The sequence below is a fragment of the Patagioenas fasciata genome, chromosome 6 (assembly GCF_037038585.1).
Source record: "Patagioenas fasciata isolate bPatFas1 chromosome 6, bPatFas1.hap1, whole genome shotgun sequence".
NCBI lineage: Eukaryota > Metazoa > Chordata > Aves > Columbiformes > Columbidae > Patagioenas > Patagioenas fasciata.
This window is the reverse complement of record NC_092525.1, coordinates 12,680,067-12,705,163: the sequence shown is the minus strand read 5'-3', so window position 1 is coordinate 12,705,163 and position 25,097 is coordinate 12,680,067. Positions and strand designations below refer to the sequence as shown.

The following is a 25,097-nucleotide window of genomic DNA, read 5'->3' as shown; positions in this document are numbered from 1 at the left end:
GGAAGGATTTATATGCCTGACAGCTGGTGGAGTTTGTTCACTCCCATTAATAGCAGTTTATCTTTCTCTGACAGAGCCTGTCTTGCCTCTCTCCTTAGCACATACCCACCCCCAGAAGCTGTACATTACACACCCCCTGAAGTCCTCTGAGTGTTACTAGAAGGTGATGATATTGCAGTGTCTTCCTTTGTCCCCATACTGGTCCTACTGTCCTGGAGCAAGGAGGAGCAGAGCAAGGAGCAGGGCACTGATCCAGCAGGCCCGGGAAACCCTGCCATATACGGCGTGAATTCAGTACAGACCATGACAGTGTATAAATTACCAGCGCATGAAAAGATCACAGCTAACAGGAACAATTGGAGGAAGGGAGAGCAGAGCACAAGCAGGGAACAGCCCATTTTAAAATGCTAAGCAGAAGTAGTTGAAGTATTGTTACTATTTTGGACAAAAGCAAAAAGAGTTCTGTCATTACCAAGAGCCAGCTGGGTGGGGAGAAGGAGGCAAGGCATGAAAAGCTGGACTGTCACCTACAGTGGTGACTTGTGAGCACTGAACTAACATTATACACCACTTCAGCTGGGAGCAGAACAAGGTCTCCTGCCCGTCCTTGTCTCCAGAGAAGCAGCAACTGGGAGAAGCAGTCAGGTCCCATTTTAAGACTTCATGTGTAGAAGGGCACTAGGCCCTATAAAATAGGGTGATGCCCACATGCACTTTGGCAGATTGGTCACACCAGTTCAGGTCACTTGAGGAGATTCTCCTGCATGTCAGAGCCCAGCACTGAGGTGCACAGCTGCCCAGGCAGGGTCAGCAGAGCTTTCCCTCACACCGAGCTCCATTCTAGGGCTTTGGCTGGACATCCACCAAAGCCCTCCCACACCCCAACCAAACCTACAGTGAAACTCAGCTTCTGAAGACCTGCTGGTCTGACACACTCCTCCTCCCCACCACAAAGAGCCCAGCCCTGAGTCAGCACCTGGGCTGGCCTCTCCACTCAGGGCCCAGTCACCAGGTGATGGGGAAGGCAGCACTGAAGCCAGACTGTCTCAGGCAGCAGAGACAGCTCAGCCAAGCCCACTGCACTTCTGCAGCAAGAGTAGGGCAGTAGCAATATAAGCTACCCTCTGGCCAGCCGGAGCTACATTCTGCACAGATCCACACTGCAGGGGCATTCACAGATGGCAGTAGCTTTGGCTTCCACAGATGCCAAAAGCAACAGACTGCTGTTTCACCATTACCTGGGTTTCCCGGGTCTCTCTTCCCACATCTCAGCTCCCCAGGATTTCTGAAAAGCAGCAGCTCCTTCTGGGCAGCTGGCCCAGGTCCCAGCTCACACCCACACTCCACCCCAGCCATTCTTTCACAGGGTGGAACCACTTTCACAACAGGAGCTTTGACACATTTCCTGCCCTGAGCACTGCTCTACCAAAGCACTTGGAAACAATCTGCCATCTGCTTCATCAGCACACTGCTATCTCCCTTTCTTCCCCCAACACACAAACCTGCTGCACCAGCTGCATCTCCTAGCCCTGCCTCCAACCACACTGGGCAGGACCAAGCACCTGGAGCAGCTTCTGAATATAGCAAGCCAGGAAAACAAGAGAGCAGAGCCAATTCTCCTTCTGTCTGTTTATTTGTGATAGAAGAGCAGCCCAATCTGACAGGGCCTGGCTCCTTCACCTCATCCTCAAGGCCATCAGCATGGTTTTGGTTACAGCCAGAGCAGGTGATGGGCACCAGGCCCAGGAGAGCTGCTGCACTGTCCTGCTGTAGGGCAGCATGCACCTTCACCCAGTCCCAGTGGGATCCACCAAGGCAAGAGGTGCTCACTGTTACACCACAGCAGGGCATGCTACAACCATCTTCCACTGTGCTCACGCTGGGCCAGAGCAGGGCTGGTGCCATGCAGGAGAGCCCAGGAGCTGATTCTAGGGGCTATTATTGCTCAAGTCTTGAGCTCTCAGGAATGGAAGTGGTCCAAGACAAGGCTGAGCTTGGCCTCCCTCGCTCTGGAGCAAGCCACCTGTTGCCACACAGGATCAGGGAAGTGTGGCTAAAGCACACACACCAAGCACCCGGCCCAGGCACAGAACAGCAAGGCAACCTGAGCTTATGTGGGGGAGGCACTTTAGGCTGTCACAACCCCTGCTCCGCACTAGGCACAGTGCATGTGTACTGTACTGGGCAGGTCTGGGCCCTCAAGTCCCATACACACTGTCCCTACATTCTCCACAGCCACGCCTGAGCAGATACGCCAGGGCAGGACCCCCCACCTGGGCACACAGGGACCAGAAGGGACATGCAGTGCTGTGACATGGCACAAAGTGGCACAAGGCATGGCAGAGCAGGAGCACTCACGCTTGAGCTGGCAGTGGCAAGCAGCCAGGGACATGTCTCCTCATCCACCCAGGCTCTGATGAGACAGGGAAGAGGAGAGGGCACCAGGACTGGGACCGGTCTCTTCTTTTGGTCCTACTCAGAAGGAAATGGCCCCCAGGGCAGAAGGGCCAGATGTAGGCACTTGGGGAAAGTTCCTTTGGAAACACTGGAATGGGACTGCAGCCCCACAGCTGTGATGCAGGCAGCTGCCTCTCTGCTCAGCAACACTGAGAAATAGCACAAGCCCTCCCAGGAGCAAAAGAAGTTGCCCATGGCTGCTCAGAGCAGAGGGGCTGGGCATGCAGACAGGACAGCAGGGCTGGGCACAGGGGTACAACAGTCTGTAGGCACTTGACTTGGCTAGTGGCACCCAGGAGCAGGGGAACAGGTCCCAGCTGCCTCTGCCCCTGGGCTCTCATTGGCTCTGGGAGGGCCTTGCCCTCTAGTTGGCTTTGACCTTGCCATTGGTGACGGTGCCATTCTCATGGACGCTGCTACCGTTGTGCTGGGCTGCTTGCTGGGCCACCCTGGGCAACCGTTTGCCCTTGGTGTAGGACTGGTACCAGAAGTTGGAGAAGAGGATGAAGAAGATGGTCCCATAAATCCAGATGAGGTGGATGAAGATGGGGAACTGGTACTGGCAGCTGGGCATGAAGTAATACTGGGAGATGTGGAGGGAGACAATCACGAACTGTGCCTGGGAGCAAGGCAGAGCAGGGACAAGTTATTAATGGGAGCACGATCAGGAATTTCACCAGAGACCTTTCTAAATGAAACCAACAGGCTCCTTTCCCACTCTGTCCTTATCACACAATCACAGAATGTTAGGGATTGGAAGCGACCTCAAAAGCTCATCCAGTCCAGTCCCCCCACTGGAGTAGGAACACCCAGATGAGGTTACACAGGAAGGCATCCAGGGAGGTTTTGAATGTCTCCAGAGAAGGAGACTCCACAACCTCCCTGGGCAGCCTGGTCCAGTGCTCTGTCACCCTCACTGTGAAGAAGTTTCTTCTCATATTTGAGTGGAACCTCCTGTGTTCTTACGGTGAGGCACAGCCAGCAGCAGCTGGAAGAGGCAAGCACAGGTCTCTACGCAGCATGTGCTTCTCACCCTCCCAACATGGCTACAGTCCAGGGGCAGCAGGCTGAGCAGCACCCACACACCCCAGCCAGGCTGGCAGGGCCAAAGGCCTGCAGGGGGCCAGAACTGCTAGAAACCCACAGTGAGAAGCTACAGAAGAGATAACTACAGCTGCTGGGTGCATCTTTCACAGGTACAAGGGCTGGCCTGCCCCCCACATCAGAGGCTGAGGACACATGCTCTGCTCCACAACACAGACTCACCAGCTGGATGGCTGTGATGTGCTTCTTCCACCACAAGTACTTCTGAAAGGCAGGTCCTGCTGCTGAGAGCCCATAGTAAAAGTACATGACAACATGCACCATGGAATTGATCATGGCATGGAATGAGCCCATTCCCCCTGTTAAGACAGATTTTCATTAGTGTAAGTCAATCCTCCACAGCAATCACCCCTATAAGGAGCTCCTAGGAGCCCAGCAGGGCCAAAATACCCTTCTCAGCATGCTGGGGTTAACCCCAGCCTTTCCCTAAGCTGTATACCCAGAGTTTCCATCTTACCTGGACCAAACTTTGCCCCCCACCACCAGCTCCAAGGCAGAACAGAATGGTGGAAGAGGTGCAGGAATGTGACCTGTTCATTCTTCTTCCGCAGGACAAAGATCACCTGCAATGAGAGCCCAACAGTATCAAGGACCCACAGCTCTGGGAGCAGCTAGGGCAGGCTGCACCACTAATTCACAGTGTCTGATCTCTGTAACACTTCACCCCCTCCGAGCCCACTGCCACCACACATTAGGTCGCCCCACAGCTTTCAGGGCTTTAACATGCCAAGAGTAGCCTCTTTTGTGATGCCAGACAGAAGCACTACCAGCACAGACTGGAAGGGTTGAAGAAAGCACCTACCCAATAGAACACTGGGCCCCAACTACCTGCATAGAAAGCAGTGACAAGGCCTCCTCAGTAAAAAATCTCACCGTGTCTGTGAGTTCGATGAACTTGGAGAAGACAAAAAGCCAAGCAACTTTCACCATCTGTAATGAAACAGGTTAACGTTAGAGACCCACCTCAGCCTGAACATGCTCAGTGACTAAGGGCCTCCATATAATTAACCCTGGTGTAAAACCATGAGCCAGGGATTGTAAGTCCTCTGCCTCACGAGAGGCAGGTAGCTGTGACCTTACTGTCCAAACAGAAGTGCTAAAGGCCACCCCCACTTATCAGGAAAGGGACAAGAACTCACCCTGAGGGCCTTGGGGTCCTGTGAGAAGTCCACAGGGTCACATCGCCAGGTGTACCCAGTAAGCCATCCCGCCATCAGGAACTGCAACAAGAGCATCAACACGATGAGGCTCAACATATCACCCACTGCACTGCCCAAGCCCTGTGCAGAAGGGCAGGGAACAGCCTGCAAGAGGGCTTCCCATCACCCATGCAGCCTGTGTGCATTGCTTTATACATGCCAGACAAAGCCTACACCGACAACTCACCTCATAGACTATGTAAAGTGAGAGTCCCACCAGAAAGAAGTTGTATAGCACCATGAACTTCTTCAGGTTTAAAGGCTTCCTGTTGGCCATTAGCCGGGGACCCAAGGATAGTACAAAGTAGACATATCCCAGAAGGATGCCCATCACAAGGAACGGGGACTGCATCAGAGGATAATCAGCGATGCGGGGGTCTGCAGAGAGAGCCACAGTGCAGAGCGGTTAGCATCCTCACCCTAATCCACTGCCAGCATAGAGGCAAGGACACGGCAATCCTGTTCTCCTAGGGCAGGAGTGCAAATGAGGGGCAGTCTGGGAGCAGAGGCTGGTAAAGCCAGCCAAACTCAGTAAGGTACAGCCTGAAGGCACACTGCAAAGCAGCCTGTGCCCCAAAAGAGGCTGCACAGGCACTGAGGCAAGACAGCCTTATAACAGGCAGCCCCAAAAATTTCCAGAGCTGCATCTATGCCAGGGCTGAGGCAGGATGCAGCCAGACCCAGACCACTTCAGGGATGACAGACCACCCCCCTGTGCCTGCGGCAGTAAGACATGTAGTGCCACCTGCCCTGCAGCTGGGCAGAGCCAAACACTCGCCTGCTTTCTTCATGAAGTCCTGATACATGGTCACAATCCCCTCCATGGTGGTGGCAGTATCTCTGTGGAGAGAGGAAGGGCAGATCAGGCAGCTGGCAGAGCACAGCCCTGTAGATCAGCAAATTTCAAGCACAGCTTGAGAGGTACGGCCGTGTACCTGACCGGCATTGCTCTCAGCTCGTCACACACCAGCATGCACTTCCAGCTGAGCCACGTGCTCCCCACTTCTCACTGAGCCTGGCTCTGTCTCCCCAGCTCTGCTGAGAACCCCATCATCTATCACCAGCAGTCCTTCCAAGGCAGGATCCTAACATGTCAATCCAGCTAGGAAAGCTTCCAACCTCAATACTCTATCTCCAGCCCCTTAGTCTTGCTCTCACTTTTCAGGCTCCAGCATTAGCACCCACAACAACCACGATGTTGCCATACCAGCTTTGCCACCCACATCCACCCAGCACACTGCTCTGCCCAGTGCTGGTGCAAGGGCTCCCAGGGAGATGCAGAGCTGGCCCACACTCTCCACAGACCAGCGCTTTTATGACCAGCTTTGGGCTCCTGCTCACTGATCCCCACCAGAGAACCACCACAGCATCACTAACAGACCCACTGCAGGAGGAACAGAAGTCAGCAGTTCAGAAACACCAGTTTCTGGTGTCAGAGTTTCTGGTTTCACATCCTTGCACAAAACCCTCCTGACAAGAACCACCATCCCATCTGAAGGGTGAATGTCAAGAGGATGGGACCAGACTCCTTTCAGTGGTGCCCAGTGATGAGTGGCAATGGGCACAGACTGAAGTACAGGAGCTTCCATTTGAATATGAAGAAAAACTTCTTTACTTTGAAGGTGACAGAGAGAAGTTGTGGAGTCCCCTTCTCTGAAGACATTCAAGACCCACCCAGACACATTCCTGTGCAATCTACTCTAGGTGAACCTGCTTTAGCAGGTGGGTTGGACTAGATGATATCCAGAAGTCCCTTCCAACCCAAAACATTCTGTGATTCTGTGATAACCCAGCACCTCAGAGACTAGGTGCATCCTACATGGCAGTGACATTTGCACTCCCCTTCCAGGCAAGGCACAGTATGCCCAAGTAGTGGAGAAAGGTGCAGGAGAAGGATATAAGGCTGCAGGGAGGACTGGCACTCCCTACACTTGCCCAGCCTAAGAGCACACACCAGACAGCAATCCAGGCAGATGCTTTCCAGAAAAGCAGGAAGGGCTCAGGCTCTTGCTGCTGCAGACAAGTTTGAAACAGTCTCCCCCAGCCCCCTGTGCTCCCCAACCTCACCCCAGCACATAGGACACCAGAGCAGCAAGAAGGGAAGCAGAACACAGGCCCAGCCTCACCTGACTCACCAACCTGCGAGGGAGGCATTCCCCAGGGCTGCTACCAGACACTCCACCTACCCCTTCCTCCAGGAAGGCACACAGAAATCACTGCCCACACACAGGCCTGGGGAAACAGGTCCCCAGCCCAGTCTCCCCAGGAGGTTTATTGCTGCCACCACTGGGAAACATGCAGCCTCTCCCAGACCAGCAGCCAGGAGGCTGAAGTCAGAGTAACCTTAATCCCAGTAACATCCCACCTAGGAGCATCCAGCAGCCACTGCCAACTCAAGCCATCACCAGCCAGGACCAGCACCACTGCTAGAGGAGGAGCTCAGCAGAGTCCTCTTTGTTCTGGCTGGGACCCAGGCAGGAAAGCAGCACACACCACCTGTGCAGTGCTACCAGGCACCTACATGACAGGCTTTGCAGGCAGCAATCTTCACAGGGGCCCAGCACACATCGTTCAGGCTCATCATCCCCTGCAGATCACCTTGGTGCAGCAACAGTGCTGGCTCTGTGCCTGCCTAGTAATACCCCCTGTGCCCCCCACACTGGGAAGTGCCACTCAACCTCTCTGCAACTGCACTGGGGTGGAAAATGTCTCCCCCTTCAACTCCAGGCCCCAAAGTACCCATTCCTCCAAGCAAGGTTCCAGAGCAGCATGCACAGCCACAGACTCCAAGGGCAGAGCTCAAGTTTTGCTATGCTTCGAAAGCACAGAAGGTGGCTCCCTATGCCACCCCAGAGGCAGCTACAGCAACAGGGCAAAGCACACTCAGGACTGATCCCCACATGTCAGGGCCACCAGCAGAAGAAATGTTTACCTTCCTAATCCAAGGTTTGAAGGGGTTTAATAGCAAGTAATACTCACTGGTAGTATCACTGTGATGCAAGTAATATTTAAGGTCCTGGGCACTGCCAAGATCGTCCACTCTCCACACGCAGAGGCCAGAAAAGTATAGCAGCAACTACAGCATCCTTGAGAGCCACCCAATGCTCCAGCTGTGGGAAATGCAGTAAGTACAAGTCCTGAAAGCTGCTGAGCTTTATGTTGCTTTAATGGCTAAGAGCAAGCTCCAAACTTGTCTGTCTAGTTTCAGCTTTCAACCACTACATCCAGCTACACCTTTATTTGCTAGATTGAGGAGCCCTCAAGAATTAGTTCCCAGCACAGGTACCTGACTATTCAAACTCTGTTTATCTTATCAAGCTGAATGAGTCAGCCTTACTACAAGACCAGGGCAGACACAAAGCTCCTGCAGAGTACTTGCCTATTTTAGGCAGGCTAGGATGAGAAGATAGTATCAGTCACCCGTGAGCTCAGACCTACATCTCACACTGCAGGGCAACACTTGAGCTCAGGCACCACAGATTACTTTGTGGACCCCAATGCCAGCAAGGCTCCAGCACCACTGGCCAACCAGGACCCCAGCTCAAAACAATTCAGGGTCTCAAAGATACTGTACACCTGGGTGAGAAGTCTCACATTGCAGTCTCACCCTGACAAACCTGCTGAAAGCTGCACAGAGCACACAGTAGACAAGGGCCATCCCGGCAGCAGCCCTGAACCCAGACAACTATCCCCCCAAGTACTGGGAATAATCTCACTTCAACCTGGCACTAGTACAGAAGTCCCCATGAGTGTGAACAGCAACAGGTCCCTCTTACTGCTGTGTCTTGTGAAGCACCTCCAGCACCCCTATAGCTAGAAATGCTACAGGGTGACAGGAGGCATGGGAGCTGTCCTGAACATGGGGTCTGGGCAAGCACCAGGACTCCTGCCAGGGCAGAACTAGCAGTATAATGCTACAGGCCCTTAAGAGAAGGACCTATGTGTTTTCCACAGCTTCCCTATTCAGAACATCCTGCTGCATTCAGCTAACAGAGCAACACCCAAGGTCTTCGGGTCTTTGCAGGACCTGGTATCGACACTGGCATGCTATGTGGTCCCGCATTAGGCAGATGCTGAAGCGTGCCTTGCTCAGTGAGCAGATTTAGCTATGTCTCACCCTTCTCTGTCTCCCAAGGGGCAGCCCCTGGCCTCAGGGTGTTGGCAGCTGAGCTGCAAAAGGGAGAGTGTCTGGGAAGCTGAACTCACCTCTGCCATTTCCTCTGTGCACAACACCAGCACCTGATGTCCTTCTGCACTTTGAGAGGCAACTGCTCTTGCTGCCCTCCAATGCTACACTGCACATCAGTGGCTGGTGTCTGTCCTCTCTGCACAAAGGAGCCACTTACTCCCCTTTGACTCCTCCTAGATCCTGAGCCTCTTGTGCAAGGAGCTGAGAGGAGATAGGGAACCCAAAGCTGAGCCTTGAACAGCTGAAAGGAAGTCAAGCAAATAGATCCAAGCATATCAAAGCACCAGGAACCCTTAGGGCCCCAACAAATCCTGCACAATACCTAGAAACCTTGCAACACTCTACCACCTCCCACCAACAGGGTGTCACTCCCCACATCAGTGAGAAAGTTCCCACTGTTTACAAGCCAGAGCACTGGGCCACAGTCTGTCACAGTAACCAACATCAAGGATTAGATACTTGCTTACGCCATGCAATGTGTACACCGCACATCTCCAACAAGCTATACAGCTAATTAGTGCAACTTCAGCAAGAACAGCAAAAGCCTTTATAACCAGCCCCGGCAGCCCAAGAGCAGTCAGACCACAGCATTGTGAACCATGACACTGACAGAACAGAGCTCAACCCAATTAATTGTGTTAACAGCGTCGCAGGGTGCATCTCTCCCCACACAGCAACCATCTGCAAAAGACACTCAGCCCCAGCCATCCGCACCAACACTCCTACCTCATCAGCATTTGAATCAGAAATCAGTCCTATAATAAGCGTGAAAGCAAGCCACCCTAATCTCCTCACTAGTTTAATTACAGGCAGCACCAAAACAGTCTGGTAGGTGGCCATAGAGCTGCCACCCCAGGGATAGCTGGCACAGGGCCCTTGCTGAACTGGCTGAAGCAGGCCTGGCTCCCGTAGCTCTCCTCAAAGGAAGGTCAGGAGATAACCAGTTCACCATCTATCAAACCAGCCTGCATCCCTGACCTACAAGCTGGCAGCAAGGCTTGGTGTTTGATGCAACTCTGAGGAAGACATCTTCATCTTCCAGCTCTCCACCACAGCAGTTGCCCAGCTTCCTGAAGCTCCAGCAAGTCACTCTGGGTCCAGCAGGGCCTGCATGCAGCTCCATGCATTCAGGGAGATGTTTCCCAGCAGAGAGATGGGGACCTGTGTTTCAGAAGCATCTGCCTCTATAGAAGAGTGGGACTGACCAACCCAGGGTCTAGTGGTGGGGCCAGGAACAGACAGGGCTGCGCACAGCACACACTCATGTTGGCATCAAACCATCACCAAGAGCTGTCAGTCACAGCTCCAGAAGCTTTCCTGAGCTTACGCACAAGTGAATCCAGCAAGCTGAGGAACCAAATCTGTTCCTACCCTGAACAACACACAAGCAACAAGGTAGTCAGAACAAGACAAGAGGGAGAAGGAGCTCAGTCAGCCCTAAGCAGCAAAACCCTGTTCTTTATCAGCTCTGCAGCAGGATCACTCTGAAGTTTACAGGTAAAGCCTAGAAAACTGGATTTGGATCTCCTCCTTCTGTCCCTCTGTGCCCAGGCAAAAGGGAGAGAGGCTCATAACAAGACAGCACACACCTGCTTCCCACACAGCATCTCAGGGGACCAGCTCAAGCACGGGCAGCAGAGAGGACTCAACAGGAGAGCTGGATTCAAGTACACCTGCATTACAGCGAATGATTTTAGCCATCTGACTGCAAACTCAGTTAAGGCACTGTCATCCACATGTTACCAAAGTCACACTGTTCCTTCAAGAGAAATCACAGCCTAAAGAGGTGCCTGTGAACCAGTTCACAGGGCACAGAAGACCAGTCTGGCAGGAGAGCATGATCTGCTATGTTTCAAGTGTGGAACACCATACCAGCACACTGGCGCAGGGTAGCAGCTCTCCTAGCCAGGCACCTTGGTTCTGAGCATTCAGCACAGACTCTGAGGACAAGCAGCTCCAGAGCTCTCAGCCCATGACATAACTACAAAGTCCACAAGGAAACTTCATGCTAACACCAACACGTAAGTTTCCTATGTGAACTGCATCTATTTGTCACTTCCTCTGGCTCAGCGACCTCATGCTGAGTGTCAAAGGCCACCGCTAACAGCTTGCTGCCATCTACTCTGCATCAGTGTACTCTGAAGTCAGTCTAGGAGGACTCTGTTCACAGAGAAGGGATCCAAACTCTTAAACCCTCGATACATAACAGCTCTTGCAAGAGCTGCATTGCAGCTGGCACGGGAGTCACACTGGCTGGGTGTTGCTCCTGGCACATGGGCTGCCAGTGGTGGGAAGTGACCTGTCTGAAGCTGAGGAGTTTCCCCATCTTCACCAAGCGTGTGTCAATACCCTCCTTCCACTATCTCAAGCAGTGGCTGTGAAACCCTGAGGCCTTTGGGTAACATCCTATGAACAGATTAAGCTGTCCCATTCTCATGCTTGCTGGGAGCAGGGAGAGCAAGAGGAGACTGTCAAATTAGCAGGCAAGCTCTGCAGAGCCTGGGCAGTCAGCATGGCAGCCTGCAAGCTTTCGGAAGGAGCAAGCCCACTGCAATAAGGTACTGATAACCTTGTACAAAAAACAAAGCAGGTAATCAGACTTCAAGGTCCCACAAGAGCATACATTGCAGTAAAAGGCCTATATGCACAGCACACAGTGGGTGTTTTTCCAGGGACAGCACCTCCCCAGGCTGATCAGGCAAGCTGTTAGGGGTAGGCTTATTCCTTATCACATTCAACACCGGTGGCTGCATATTCAGGGCACTGGCATCAGTACAGATGAGAGCAGTCAGAGAAAAAGCAAGGAAAAAAACAAAATTAGGCAGAAAGTCTGACATCGCAAGGAATGAGGGAGTAAAGAAATGAAGGAAGAAAAGAAACAGAGGGTGAGATACCTTATTTTCCACTTCTGTAGTTATTTCCTTCCCAAGCCAGCCATACCGAGCTGTGTCCACTCCTTCGTGCAGCACCAGCTGAGCAGGGAAGGAGGTGAAGATGGCTGGGCTCCCTCTCTGAAGGGATGGCACCCATCAGCCCCCCGAGATGACAGGAGAGCATTTGGGACAGACAGAAACAGGGCAGCAACAGAGGAGGACAGGCAAGATTAGACCAAGCCGGGCTGGCTCCTGACACCTGTTTCCAGATCTAGGTCAAGCCTTCTAGAGCCCTCTAGCAGACGAACACAGTGCATCTCTACCTGGAGGTGGGACGCACAGCATCAGAGCATTCATCTGTGTGGTTTTAATCATTATGCAAATGCCTCACTACAAGGCTTCATCTCTGTTCCCACAGTCATGTCTATGATCACTACACTGTAATGATTACTGTACTCTGTCCCAACCAGGCCTGCATTAATTGGACAGGCACACCAAGACAAGTCAGACATTAGAAGTCTAGAAAAGTAAGATGCAGGAAGGACAGACTCCTGAAATCCCTCCAACAGCTCTGTCTGGACCAGTCATGAAGCCCAAGTGTGAACCCAGAGCCACTTGTCATTGAGACAAGAGCTCATTGCCTGGAAGCCACCATGACATCTGCTTTGGACTCCCATACCCTCTGCACCAAGGCAGTGCAATCACATAAACACCTTCCAACAAGAGAAAGGATGTTCACTGGCAATGCTAGAGCTGCCAGAGACTCCAGTAGCACAGTAGAAGCACCACAGACCCCAACAGGCCTGAAGTTTAACAGATACCACCTTTAACAGGGGTCACAGCGCACCACACACATGAAAAGCAGAATTTGGCCCGATTATCACAAGTGTACATGGATCACTCCAAGCCAGGGCTGTTGTTCCTACTGCTGGTCCTGTACAGCCAGATAAAGCCTCTTAGGGTTAAGCAGAAGCAGCATGAGATAAAACTCTGTATGTATAAAGAGAAAAATCTATTAACAAACCATGAGAGTTGATCTGATCCACAGGGTAAGAGCACTCCTTGTAGCCAGGATGGACAACTTGCTGCCTAGTGACAGCTTACCACCCTGATCCATCCCACAGAGAAGGAACAAGCAGAAATTAAACACCCTGAGAGATGCTAAGGGAAAAATCAAGAACCACGAGACCTGGTTACCACATCCCCAGCTTCGAGCCACTAAAGTCTCAGATAACATCCCGGTACAGAGCTGCTGGTGGGGAGCTGGCTGTGGCAGCTGCAACATGTCATCTCTGAGCAACAACAGCCTCAGCTCCTGCAGGGAAAAGCCCTGGCTCCTGGGGACCAGCTCCTCCCTGCAGGAGCCCAGCTCCTCCCTGCAGGAGCCCAGGCTGCCTCACCTGTCTGACTGGCAAGAACCAGACTTTCCAGCCCTAGTACTCCCACCATCCAAGAGCCAGCAGGGCACATGCTAGCACAAATCCATCAGGAAAGCACAGAAACACCAAAGATATCTTGGGCCATCACAGGCACCACTCCCAGTATCTCCTGTAAGCTTCTTCCTAAAGGAAGGATCTCAGCCTGAGCATTGTCTGGGCTGTAACCCCAGCAGAAGAGGGGAATGCTTTCACCCACAATCTTCAAGGACAGTGCCAAACCAAACACATAGCAATGCACCTGCTCCTGATGACAGCTTCAAAGCTTCCTGGGGATGCAAAGCTTTCCTCCGCTAGGAGACAAAGGAGACACTATGCACCTTGAATAAACTCAATTATTTTCACCTCCAAAACATAATGCAAGACACTTCTACACCAGATCGAGTTTTTACCATCCTAGCCTCAGCTTTAACAGTACTTTATCTCATATTACGTTTCTGCCCTGAAGGACTAGATATAATCCCCCCCATCTCACAGACTTTCAGGAAACAGAGGTGAGGATACAATGCAGGGCAGGACTGCAGAGGCACAGGCTGTGTGTGCAGCATGGTTTAATCCCCACAGCGAGATGCAGCAAGGAGATGCTGCAACAGGTGGCATTGTGCTACTTCTCAAAGGAACAGACTGTCAGCAGGAGCTCACACCCATGAGCTAGAGGGTCTTCCCAGGAATGAGACACAGCAGTCTCGGTCAAGCCCCAGGGGTTCAGCCAGCTGTTTGACTCTCTAAACCATCCTCAAGAAGCTGCCCAGCAGGTCTGGTGGGAAGGTCAGCTCCATCCAGCAAGGAATCTGCCCTGGTTGCATTCTGGTAGAAGAGAACATGGTCAATTTGGGGCAGCACAGGAGGACGGATGCACTGCTGCACAGGCAATTCTGGCCTCCGAGAGGGAAAGAGATGCTCTGCTGGAACACACTAGCAGGGAAAGCACCCAATATTATTCCATGCTGCCCACTGAGCATAGGAAGGTGTGGTTACCTCACTTTTTCCTGCCCTTGGGACTCCAGAACCAAGGCGGTCCACCATGGGGAAAGCACCTGACAGAGCCCCTGCAGAAGCACCCAGGCACAGTGGCATACAGACTGGCCCCCTCAAAGCCTTCCCTCCTTTCAATGCCTGTGCACTTACACTGCCTCATTTAGCCTGCTGCAGAGACCAAAAAGTAGTAACTTTCCTAATGGCCTCTTCATTATAAGGGAGGAACAAACCCTCATAAGAGACCTACAGACCAACTCCAGTGCTGCCTGTGGAAGGTCAGATGAGCATTTGTCCATGGTTATTAAACCTGTAGTTTCCCTGCAAGCACAGAGCCTTGTAGCCCAAGGTGAGCTTGCAGCCAGGCTACTGCTGCCACCAGGAGGGTGACAGGGACCTCCTCCTCCTCCCACCAGCGTTCCAGAGCAAGGGCCAGAGGGAGGCCAAGCACCTACACAAGCAGGCACTCAAAGCTAACATTGTGTGGCAGCAGCAGGGCAGGCCTGGTACTGCCACCCTGCCCGGAGGAGGAGGAGGGAAGAGCCATCTCAATGGCACATTGATGTGCAGGAGAAAGCTCTCTGGCCACCGAGCAGCCAGCGCTGCCAGCGGAGGCTGCTCTTGGCCTGCTGTGATGAAGGCCCAGCAGCCCACAGCTTTTCTCAGCAGCTCAGCATCCCCACAGCTCTCAGCCAGGGCCGAGCTCCACAGCCGCACCAGCACAGAAAGCGTTGGGGAGCCAGCACAGCTGGGGTCCCCATGCAGTGTCCCACATGTGCCTCACTCCCACCCTCAGCGATGTGGCTTCAGCACAGGCCCCTGGCCCCGCCGCCGGCTGGATGGAGCGCTGCGGCCCGCAGGGACCCGTCCCGCCGCCTCCAGACCGGGAGCGGGAAGCGCGGGCGGCTCCCGGCGCGGCCTCGGGGTGGGGCGCCGCCGGGGCCTACCGCCGCTGCGGGCCCCGGAAACGCCGAGCCGCGGCCCGGCCGAGCGCCGCTACCACCGCCAGCGGGGCCTGTACGGCCGGGCCCGCGGCTGCCACCCGGCTGGGGCTGCGGGAAGGGCCCCTGCGTGTCCCAGCGAGACCCCGCGCCGCTCCGCGGTCACCGGCGGGGCTAAGCCACCTTTCAGTGAGCCCCGGGTGCGGCCTGTCCTGCTGCCGGCTGGAAGAACGGGCCGGGACCAGCCACGGAGCTGTCCCCAGCCGCAGCAGAAGCGCCAACACCACGATGCCGATCTCCTTCCTGGAAGCCCTGCAGCCACCAGATGCCGACTCGGAGGGGAAACAAACCCCTGGCTCAGCGCCCATGGCCGCCAGCAGCAGGAAGGCAGCCCCAGCACAGCCAGGAGCCCGTCACCAGCATGGCCACTGGACACAAACCTGCCGGGACAGAGACCAGGGTGTTCGTGGCCAGGGTAGAGCCAGCAAGGAGAGACAAGTCCTCCCTCCTGGCAGGCTGGGAAAGCATCCCAAGCACTGTGCCGAGACAGCACAGAGGGGACTCTGGCATACAGCCACCGCCAAGGAGGGCAACTCGGCTGCGGGAAAGGAATTACACCCTTCCCTGGGCACCCTAGAGGGTGCCCCGGCACAGCAGCACCAGGTCATGAACCAGGGGCTCTGGGCATGCTGCAACTCCTCACAGCATCAGCTGCTCTTAAAAACTCTTTTAACAATCCAACTCGGATTCCACTTACCTTCCTCCTGGCAGGCTTGCACACCACTGGCTGTCACATAGAGCCACACTGCTTATCACAGTTATCCCCCGCTCCAAGGGGGTGACAGCCCCCACCAGCACCTTCCTGCCTGTTGGCAGCCGCACCCAGCCTCACCATCTGCCAAGGGCATGTCACAACACCCTTCCCGCCCATCTGGCCACAACCTCCTCAAACTCAGCCCTCTGACGCTTTGGCGATGGAGATATCACCCACCTCCTCCCATACTCTGGAGCATCCCAGGTGACAGGGACACAGGCACACACGAGCCTCTTCCCACTGTTTAGTGGCTGCCAAGACAGCACATGGCTTTGCAAGGGCAGGGCCCACCATCTGTGACAGGCAAAGCTTCACTCCCAAAGCAGCTAAACCCCACTAAGGCCTCAGCACTTCCCTGATCTGTAACTACCTTCAGCAAACAGCCCCAAAAGCCCTTCCAGCACACACCATCAGCAAACCCCAACCCACCAGCGAGCTCAGACACCTCCTCCCAAGCCTCTTCAAACTCCCCACACACAATAACCTGAAAGGACTCCTAAGAAAGACCAGGCACCCTCAGGCCAGCCCCACCAGGCAGAGCTGAACCATCATTCATCTCCCTTGCAGGTTCGTCATTCCCTCCCAACACCCACCGTTCCGGAGAGCTGTTCTTTTCCCCCACGTGTACGCCGCACCCCCGTACCGCACTCACTCACCACCAGCCGCACCCCGCTCTGCCCGCCACCACCGCTACCCCGCCCTTAAATAGGGCTGCCCTACCCCCCTCGCCGCTGACGATTGGCCTAGGGGGAGAGCTCCATCTTCTGGGGCGGAGCTCGCTTCTTGAGACCAATCGACGCTGGCACCGGGGCCCACCCATTCCATGGCCACGCCCACGTCAGCAGCGGCTGGGAGATCGGGGCCGCGCAGCGCCGTGACGTTTCGGGACGGGGAATGCCGGGTTTTGGGGCGGTTTTGGCTGATTTTTAGGGAAGAGGGAGCAGGCTGGGGAACCCGAGGGGCAGCAGGAGGAGGGAAAAAATGGAAAATAGCTGGGAAAAGGTCGCGGGTCTGGCCAGGGTCTGGGTGCGGTGTGGAGGGTGGGCTTGAGAGTGATGGTGAGGGAAGGGGAGGATAGAGGTCCGAGCACTGCACTCGCCCACCTCTGCTTCTCACACCTGCCTCTGCTTTCCCGGGTGCTCCGGAAGCAGAGCTGGTCCTGTCCTAGTCCAACGCCAACTGGACATCTATTACAAATGGGAGTCCCAGTCCTGCAGGCTCCCCCAGGGTGGCCATGGTGCTCCCCAACAGGCGAAGCAGCCGCACGGTGGGCAGAGAGGCCAAGCAAAGCCTGGGTTGTCATCAGCAGCCAAGGCACAGTCTCCTGGTCACCCGCAGGCAGTGTGGTACACGTCTCCACAGGAGTTCAGTGTCAGCGGGAGGCCCTCAACTTCAGTGGTTTGGGTAGACTCTTCCAGTCCTAACACTTACGAAACAAACAACTACAAATCAATAAGCAAGTGTCACATACAGTCACTTTTCTTTTGGCAGTAACACAACAGCTACCGCGAGCATTTGATAACACAGGACAGAAGGACGCCCCAGAGATTTTAAGTGTGACTGCACACTGTCTCCAGCACCACTTCATGGTGTGCTGTCTCCACAGACCTAACAAGCTTCATCTTAAAAATTGGCTGGGCTTCAACTTGTGTTTGTCTGATCTGAAGGCAGTTTCAGAATTCGTTGTTCTAATTGTTAGGAACTATCTTCTCATTTCCAGCTTATATTGATGTACGGCCAGTTAATATCCATTTGTTCTGTGCCATCATTGTCTTTTATCTTACATACATCCTTACCTTGGTATTTATGCTCCAATATATTTGTAGACAGCAATCGTTTCCCTCTCAGCCATTACATGGAAGACTGAACAAGTATTTACAGCATTTTCTCACTAGCCAGTCTGTCCCTGCATCTACTACCAGGGAAACTCTTCTGGCTGTCTCACTGTTCAAGTTCCCTCTCTGAAGACAGGTGACCAGAAATGGTCACAGATGGTGTTCTCCCAGTGAGAATTCCCTGTCTGGATACAGCCAGGGCTGCATTCACCCCTCAGCCCTGCTTTGCAGTGACAGGTCAGAGTTCCTCTCTGGCCAGTTACTCCTGTAACTCCTCTTCAGGTGTTTGCAGCTCACAAAGTCCCCCAAATGAAGTAATGAACTACACTCCTGGTGACTACAGCATTTCTTTACTCTCCTACAGTGCCAGTACTTTTAATATTTGTACCACTCCTTAAGGAAATCAATCTATAAGAAGATCCACAAAGTACCTCAGTAGTAACCTTCTGTGTGTCCTGATATGCATCCTTTCACCAGGCTCTACTTTCGTCTCGACCTTAATCACTCCTTCCCACGTGAAATTCCTGTGCTGATTTCTGTCCTAATATCTACCAAGGTTCCCGGTTGGTCCCCAGGCTCCCAGCTCCTTCCCTGGAGTCCGCACAGGGTCTATAGCTTTATAGAAAGGGGTTTTTAAACTATCAGCTTAGTCAGACATAATAGACTATATTTTATCCCACTTTTCATTTCCTGCCCATGCGCTGCATTACTCTTTAATTGAATAGTATTAACATCAGACCAGCAGGCCTGCAGCTGTCTGGATCACTCTTCCTCCCTTGTTAAGTACAGGCACCAGTCTTGCTTGCTATTCTTCACTTTTTTTTCCCTCCTTTTATTTTGCACCATTAATCTATTTGTAGTTGTTTCGTGCTCCAGTTCAGAGGAGATCTTGCTATTTTGTTTGTCATGAAATGACAGGTCACCAGTGGATTCCTTCCCACTCCCTCCTAGATACCTAGTATCCCACATCTCACAGCTTTCTCCAAGCATTCTTTCTCTCCTCTGGATCCACCCTTGCTGGCAGGCTGAGCCCCAAATTATGCAGCCCAGCCTCTTCCTGCTATTGGAATAAATTTCCAGGTCACTCTTTTTTTTTCTCTCCTCTGAATGGAATTTCTTTTTCCTCTCTCTTGGTCCTGGACTCTTGTTCCCTGTTGCATTTGCCTTTTCCACTATTTTTCCTGTGGCGTATTTGCTCTTTGGATTTCCCTTGTTATAGCATCTTCAGTTTCTCTCCTTAATTCACCAACATATCAAGTATATTTTTTTCCCATTTTATTTCTCCTTTATCAGTTGTTTTTCTCTTCACACTCACTTTGATGAGTTACCTTTGTCTGCCTGTCTGCCTTTTTTTACTGCTTATGCTCAACAGGTGTCTGCAGTTCCTCAGCATTCCCCATTCCTGCATCGTCCCCAAAGCTCCATCAGCCTGGGCAGGAGCTCACCTGGCCCAAGGACCCTGGGCTGCCGGAGCACCCAGGGGGCCCAGTGCAGTGCTGGCCCAGTTTCAGCTGGCAGGGGGTGATGCAGAGTCCCCTCCTAACCCTTGGGGACAGGCCTCCAGCAAGGACTTGACTAATCTGCTGCATGTTGTGGATCTGGGTTTCTGCCTTCCAGGCTCTTTGGAAGCAGGGTAGCACGAGCACACATAGCAAAGAAAATCCCTAGAAAATAAGGGAGGTGAGGGAGACAAGGCCAGAGCGATGTGACCAGTTGTGTACAGCTTGATGTTCCCGAAGTGGCTGGAGGGAAACTTTTATAAATGGAGAATCTTTTGCTACCATCTTGAATCCCGCCTGTGTGACCTGAAATCTGTGAGAGAAGCTGTTTGCAGCCAGCCAAGCATGTTGTTTCGCTCTGACTGCAGTCTGGACCGTCAAACCTGAGATGATTGTGTAACACCCCTGCACAAGGGTGTCCTTCCTCCGTGAACTGCTCCTGCAGCACGCAAAGCCCTCCAGGTCATTAACTCTTCACCTGTGATTCAGTACACAACCTGGCTGTTGTGCTCGTGGTTGCAGCAGCCTGGGCTGCACCAGACTCCAACTTGGAAGAGCTTAAGCTCCTTCCTCCATTGCTTATCCTGGAGAGCAACACGCCATAAGCCACTGTAGCTTTAGTGAGGGTCTTGCTGGTCCTCCTCAACATACATATCTGGTCAGATGGAGGTGAGCATGAGTCTCTGCAATCCTCCTTTCTGTTGTTCACTCCACCAGTCCTCATATTCTGCTTTCTCCTTGCTTCTTGCAGAGCCAGGTGCACCTCTGTTTCTCCTTTTTGCTCTGTCTTGGTGTGAAAAGCAGGTGTGCACTACTGTGACTTGCTGAAGGCACAAAGGTGGAAGCCATCATCACTGCAGAGGATCATCAGACTATCAGATGGGAAGGTCTGGAGGAGCTAAGCAATGAAAAAGGAATGAACTTCAATGAGAGGTTATGACCTTAGGAATTAGTAACGATAATTTCTTCTGCATGTGATGAGAGAAACTGCTGGTGCAGTTTCTCAGTGTTGCACCTTTTCTAGTGCCAGTCTTGAAAGAGTGGCTTAGGATCCCCATGCAGCTAGGTGGGGAAAAGGGGGGGTTCAGACCCTCCACGTGCTCAGTTTTCATGACAGAGATAGAAATTTTCAAAATCCTGGCTTTCTGGGGAACTAAACCATCTTTTTGATCATGTCTGATTTATGTAGTAAGTTTATATTTTCTTATTCACTAACTTGATAACTATGAATTCATTTTTTAAAATACTGAAAAATTGAATTGTGAGCTTTTTATGTGGAAAAACCATTCACATTATTCAACTTGAAAAATCTAAAAGATAATAGGAACACCAAATGAATTTAGTGAAATTAAACACGTGCCCTGTAATTTTTCAGTAATGTATTTGACACACATAGTTAGAAAATTCACCTAACTTACTACACTTGGAGAGTGAAAAGACAATTTCCAGATCTTCCCATCCTTTTATTTTAAATCAAGAAAAGCCAGTGATTTTGCATGGGATCGAATAAAACCACTGAATGTAAATTGGCTCTCTAATGTTTACGCTCTTCTCCCATGGTTGGACCCTAAAGCATTATCAACCACACATCAGCGCTGAACACCTTCTCTGCGACTCCACAACAAAAAATGACAAGCTGATTACACTGACAGCTGCAAAACATCCAAGAAAAGCTCTTACGCCACCTCTGTCTATACCGAGACAATAAAGCAAGGCTTTCCTGGCCGCTAAAAGAGGAGACATATGACACTATTTGGAGCCTGAAGGACCAGTAAGTGCCAAAATGTCTGTTTGCGATTTCAACAAGTGGAGATGGGCAGATAGGCCATGCCCAGCACGTATGCTTCCTTCCACGGTTGATATCAACATTAAGCGACTCGTCTTGTGCAAACTTTTGTCTGTTATTTTTGCTGATTACATCATCCTGACAGCAAAGGCCAATTACCCCATCGCTGTCAGTGCTGCCCTCTTCCCCCTCGGCCACAAGAAATACCTTCACTCCTGGAATCCAAAGTCCCCAGAAGCCCCTCAAGCGACCAGCAAATAACTCACATTTCTGTAGCCAGCAGGCATGAAATGACCCCGACGAGATGCCTGCTGTAACATGATGCTGTAGCTTTACTTTAAAACATCACCCGGAAAAGGGCACACCATGAGATAAAAGAGAAGGCAGAAGCATCACCCCGAAGCTTGCAGGCATGCTGGTGGTGTGCTAGGGCACAGGTGCTTTGATGGCAGACTTTCACCCCGGTGTGTTTGATTGCTGGACTTTGCCTGACAGCTGGCTGGGCAGCACTCATGACTGAGGTTTCCTGCTAGGACGAGAATTCTTTATCAGCTGCATAAAAGCCAGCAGCCTTTCCAGCATGAGCCCTGACACCCACTTCTGTGGGCTGGCAACACCACCCTAGCGATGAGTGACACTCTGGGGTCCTCCACAGACACGTCAGAAGTCTCAGCTCACACCAGACCTGCTAAAGCATCCCTGTTTGTTCCTGTGGCCTGTAGGATAACATCATGGAATAACGGTGCTTGCTCCAAATCTACACAAATCCAGTGTGGGGAACAGGCAGCATGGCTGGAGCAAGGCACCCAAGGAGACTAAAGCCTGGAGAAGCCCATTCTTCAGCGTCTTCACATGACAGGAGGCACAGCAGGACCAGCTAAAGGCCCAGAACAGACGGGTGAGAGGCTGGAAAGGGCCAGGAGCTTTGAGGGCTTCAACACACGCAGCACAACAGGAGTCCTTGATCACCAGTGCAAGCATTTGTGACTGTCCACATGCAGGATACTGTGGCAGAAGACCATGGCAGCTCTGTGAGCTCTGTCTCTGGTAGGGACCTGAAAACTGGCCCTTCTCAGGGAGCTTTCAAGGCTGTTTCATGGGCACATGCTTCTAGAGAAAGACAATGCAGGTGGTGGGAAAACCCCAGCCCTGCTCCTCCCCAGAATCTCTCTTTTCAGCTGAAACCATTTAATTTTATCTCTGTGATTTTGAGCCCACAGGAGCTGACTGGCTCCAGCAACCCATCCCAGACTGCTTGGAGCCTGAGAGAGCAGCTTGGCAAAGCCAGGTGACTTCTCCACTCCTTGCAGGCAGTTGGAATTATGGTCAGACTTGGTGACCTGACACCCACATGCCACACTCCGCAACTGCATGCCAGGGCCGCCCTCCTAACATGTGGTGCAGCAGTGCCACGCAGCCCCATGGAGTGAATAAAACCAGACGAAAAACACCTCCCAAGTGCCCCAGGCTTCTGTGATTCTGTGACTTAGCCTTGATCTGAAGTGGCCACAGTCCCATGCAGAAGCTGCCCAGTCCAGTGGTTCCAGGTGCTGCACCTCAGCCATGGGGCAGCGGGGCTGCAGCAGACACTGGTGCAAGCTGCCAGGCGTCAGGCTGAGCACGCTGCTGGTCACTCTGTGGGACTAAGCTACAGAAAGGATGTTGTCAGAGCGGAGGATTGTTCTGGGAGAACAGGCTGCACAAAGAGGGATTGTTTTTCTGTGAAATGAGGCCGTGTTTTAGCTCCAGCCGGGGCTGGGCTTTGCCTGCCTGTCCGGGCTGCAGGCTGGCAGAGGATGCTGAATGCTCCCCAGCGGTTGCCATCCTCCCCAGCCTACCTGGCATCTACTCTGCTTCTGAGGTTCCCCACTGGTGTGATCAGCAGCACAATGCATCCCCTGAGACCCAGGGTGGGGGTGAGGAAAAGGAAATTCAGGGATAAGAGAATCCATGACAGGTCCTGCCATGGGCTCCCACGCCTGCCTGGCAGGTCTGAGGTGCACCAGGGCAGGGGAGGGCAGCAGTGGGGCAGCTCTCATGGTGAGGAGCTGCAGTGTTTCTCACAGATAGTCAGGAGCAACCGTCCTCCCTTGGAGGAACAGATATAACCAGGAGGCAAACAGAGATACGCAGTAAACTGCTCCAAGATAGTGGGCAGAGAACATAATGGCCTCCTTTCTGCAAATACATCTCAAAAAAAGTGCTGTTTATGGTGGGCATCACAAGCCTCCTTGGGTGCCCTTGTGCCTGCACTGTGTGTGGGGACAAGCGTCTTGCAGTCAAGCACCAGCAAGACACAGCAGGGAGCACAAGGCATGAAGACATGAGGGAGAGGGAGCTGCACACTCAGATTGCGTGTTGGAACATTCCTGCTAATTCCTGTTTTCTTTCATTCCCTATGTGAATGAACACAAATGGTTAAGAGTGAGGGTGGGCGCACCCACAGAGCCAGTGTGAGTCAGCCCTGGCTCAGCAGCTACCCTGGGGCTTCCGCAGCCCTGGGCTGCCCAGCCCGGAGGTCTGGTCCTGCTGCCTTGTCCTGTTGCCCAGCTCTCTGTCTCTGGTTCTGCTGCCCAGTTCCCTGCCCAGCCTGGAGCTCTGGTCCTGCTACCTTGTCCTGTCACCCGGCTCCCTGCCCAGCCGGAGCTCTGGTCCTGCTGCCCAGCTCTCTGCCCAGCCCGGAGCTTTGGTCCTGCTGTCCGGTTCCCTGCCCAGCCCAGACCTCTGCAGCGTGGGGCTGCGCATGGTGTGTGCTCCCTGAGAGCCCCACACAGTCAAGTCACAACCTGGAGTGTTGTTCCACTGACTGGAGCAAAACAGGCTGTGGTACGATGGTAAATGATGATGATGACTGTGGCTGTTTCTATTGCTGCAATGCCCATGGGAGCCTAAAAATACAAAACCAAGCCAGCCAAAATTGTGGCTGCTCGGCCTCACACAGAACACATTTCTCACGCAGGACAGAAGCTGGTCCTGTACTAGCTACTGCCATTAGCTCTTTAGGTGGTGCTTTGAAGTCCTGCCATGCTGCTGCAGCAGAGCAGGACGCATCTCTCCCTTCCCACCCAGCAGGACCCTGACTTCAGTGCTGCATCTGTACCGAAAAGAAACTCCACATAAACATCCACCTCACACTTCAAAGCCCAGTTCCTGCGGGAGCAGTGCACCTCTGTGCTATGTGGAGGGTGGGTGACAGACGTGTCCCACCAAGGCCACCTGGCAATAGGCACAGCAGGGACAGTTCTGGGTTCAGAAGAGGAACATCCTGGGAAATGCTGCGGCTTCAAAATCACACCCATGGACAGAAACCCCTTTGGCCCAAAGCATGGTCAGCAAACACTCAGTGAAAACAATAATGCGAAAGTAGCTTGGGGCACAGTCTTCACTCACAGGAAAGGAGGTGCCATGCTATGAAGCACAGCGAGGCCTTAGCACCTCTGCGAATTTGGTGCAGAAACTGCTTGGACTTGGGAGTAGTAAAGGGAGAAACTTTGCACCAGGCGGGTAAATCAGTGACAGAATCAGCAGTGATGAGATGGCCAGTGCAGGAACCACAGCTCTGGGTCCCCTGAATTTGGAAAATATGTGTCTCAGTCAGAAAAATACATGCAATAATTTCCTTTCATTTAAAAAAAAAAGACCATAAAAAGACAAAATCTTCTCCTTCAGAGGGGCCAGCCAGCACACTTCGCATTACTCTTACACACTCCCTCATGTAAAGAGTTACCCCTGAGCAGATTCCAGTGTTCCATTAATTTTTAAGTGCAGGTTTCCACCAAGGCAATGTTCATGGATTCATGGATCCAGCCAGAGAGCTACAGTATTATAAGGACAATAAACAAACTGTGGGATCATATCAGCCTGAACTATTTTTATGGCTTGTATTACGAATACATCCAAACATCCTGTCTCTCAAGCATGTACTTTTACTACCACAGCATCCATCTGAAGAACGTAGTGGTGACATTTTGCTTCTAAGACAGATGAAG

The 25,097-nt window shown here is 52.6% G+C and overlaps 1 protein-coding gene across 3 annotated transcripts; it reads right to left on the bottom strand.

Moving 5' to 3' along the window:
• Window positions 1-1,614: 1,614 nt before the first annotated feature.
• Window positions 1,615-16,668, bottom strand: ELOVL1 (ELOVL fatty acid elongase 1). 3 transcript variants are annotated; one of them, XM_065841818.2, is made up of 8 exons: window positions 16,645-16,668; window positions 5,539-5,600; window positions 4,948-5,138; window positions 4,701-4,781; window positions 4,435-4,491; window positions 4,019-4,124; window positions 3,724-3,860; window positions 1,615-3,076 (listed from the first exon to the last, which is right to left on the bottom strand). In XM_065841818.2, exons 2-8 carry the CDS (start codon window positions 5,582-5,584, stop codon window positions 2,822-2,824), a joined length of 873 nt encoding a protein of 290 aa, XP_065697890.1. In that variant the 5' UTR covers window positions 5,585-5,600; window positions 16,645-16,668; the 3' UTR covers window positions 1,615-2,821. The 3 variants fall into 3 exon arrangements, with proteins under 3 accessions (XP_065697890.1, XP_071666047.1, XP_065697889.1); XM_071809946.1 differs by having other exon boundaries at window positions 16,637-16,655; XM_065841817.2 differs by lacking the exon at window positions 16,645-16,668 and adding an exon at window positions 7,740-7,870.
• Between the last annotated feature and the right edge of the window lie 8,429 nt (window positions 16,669-25,097).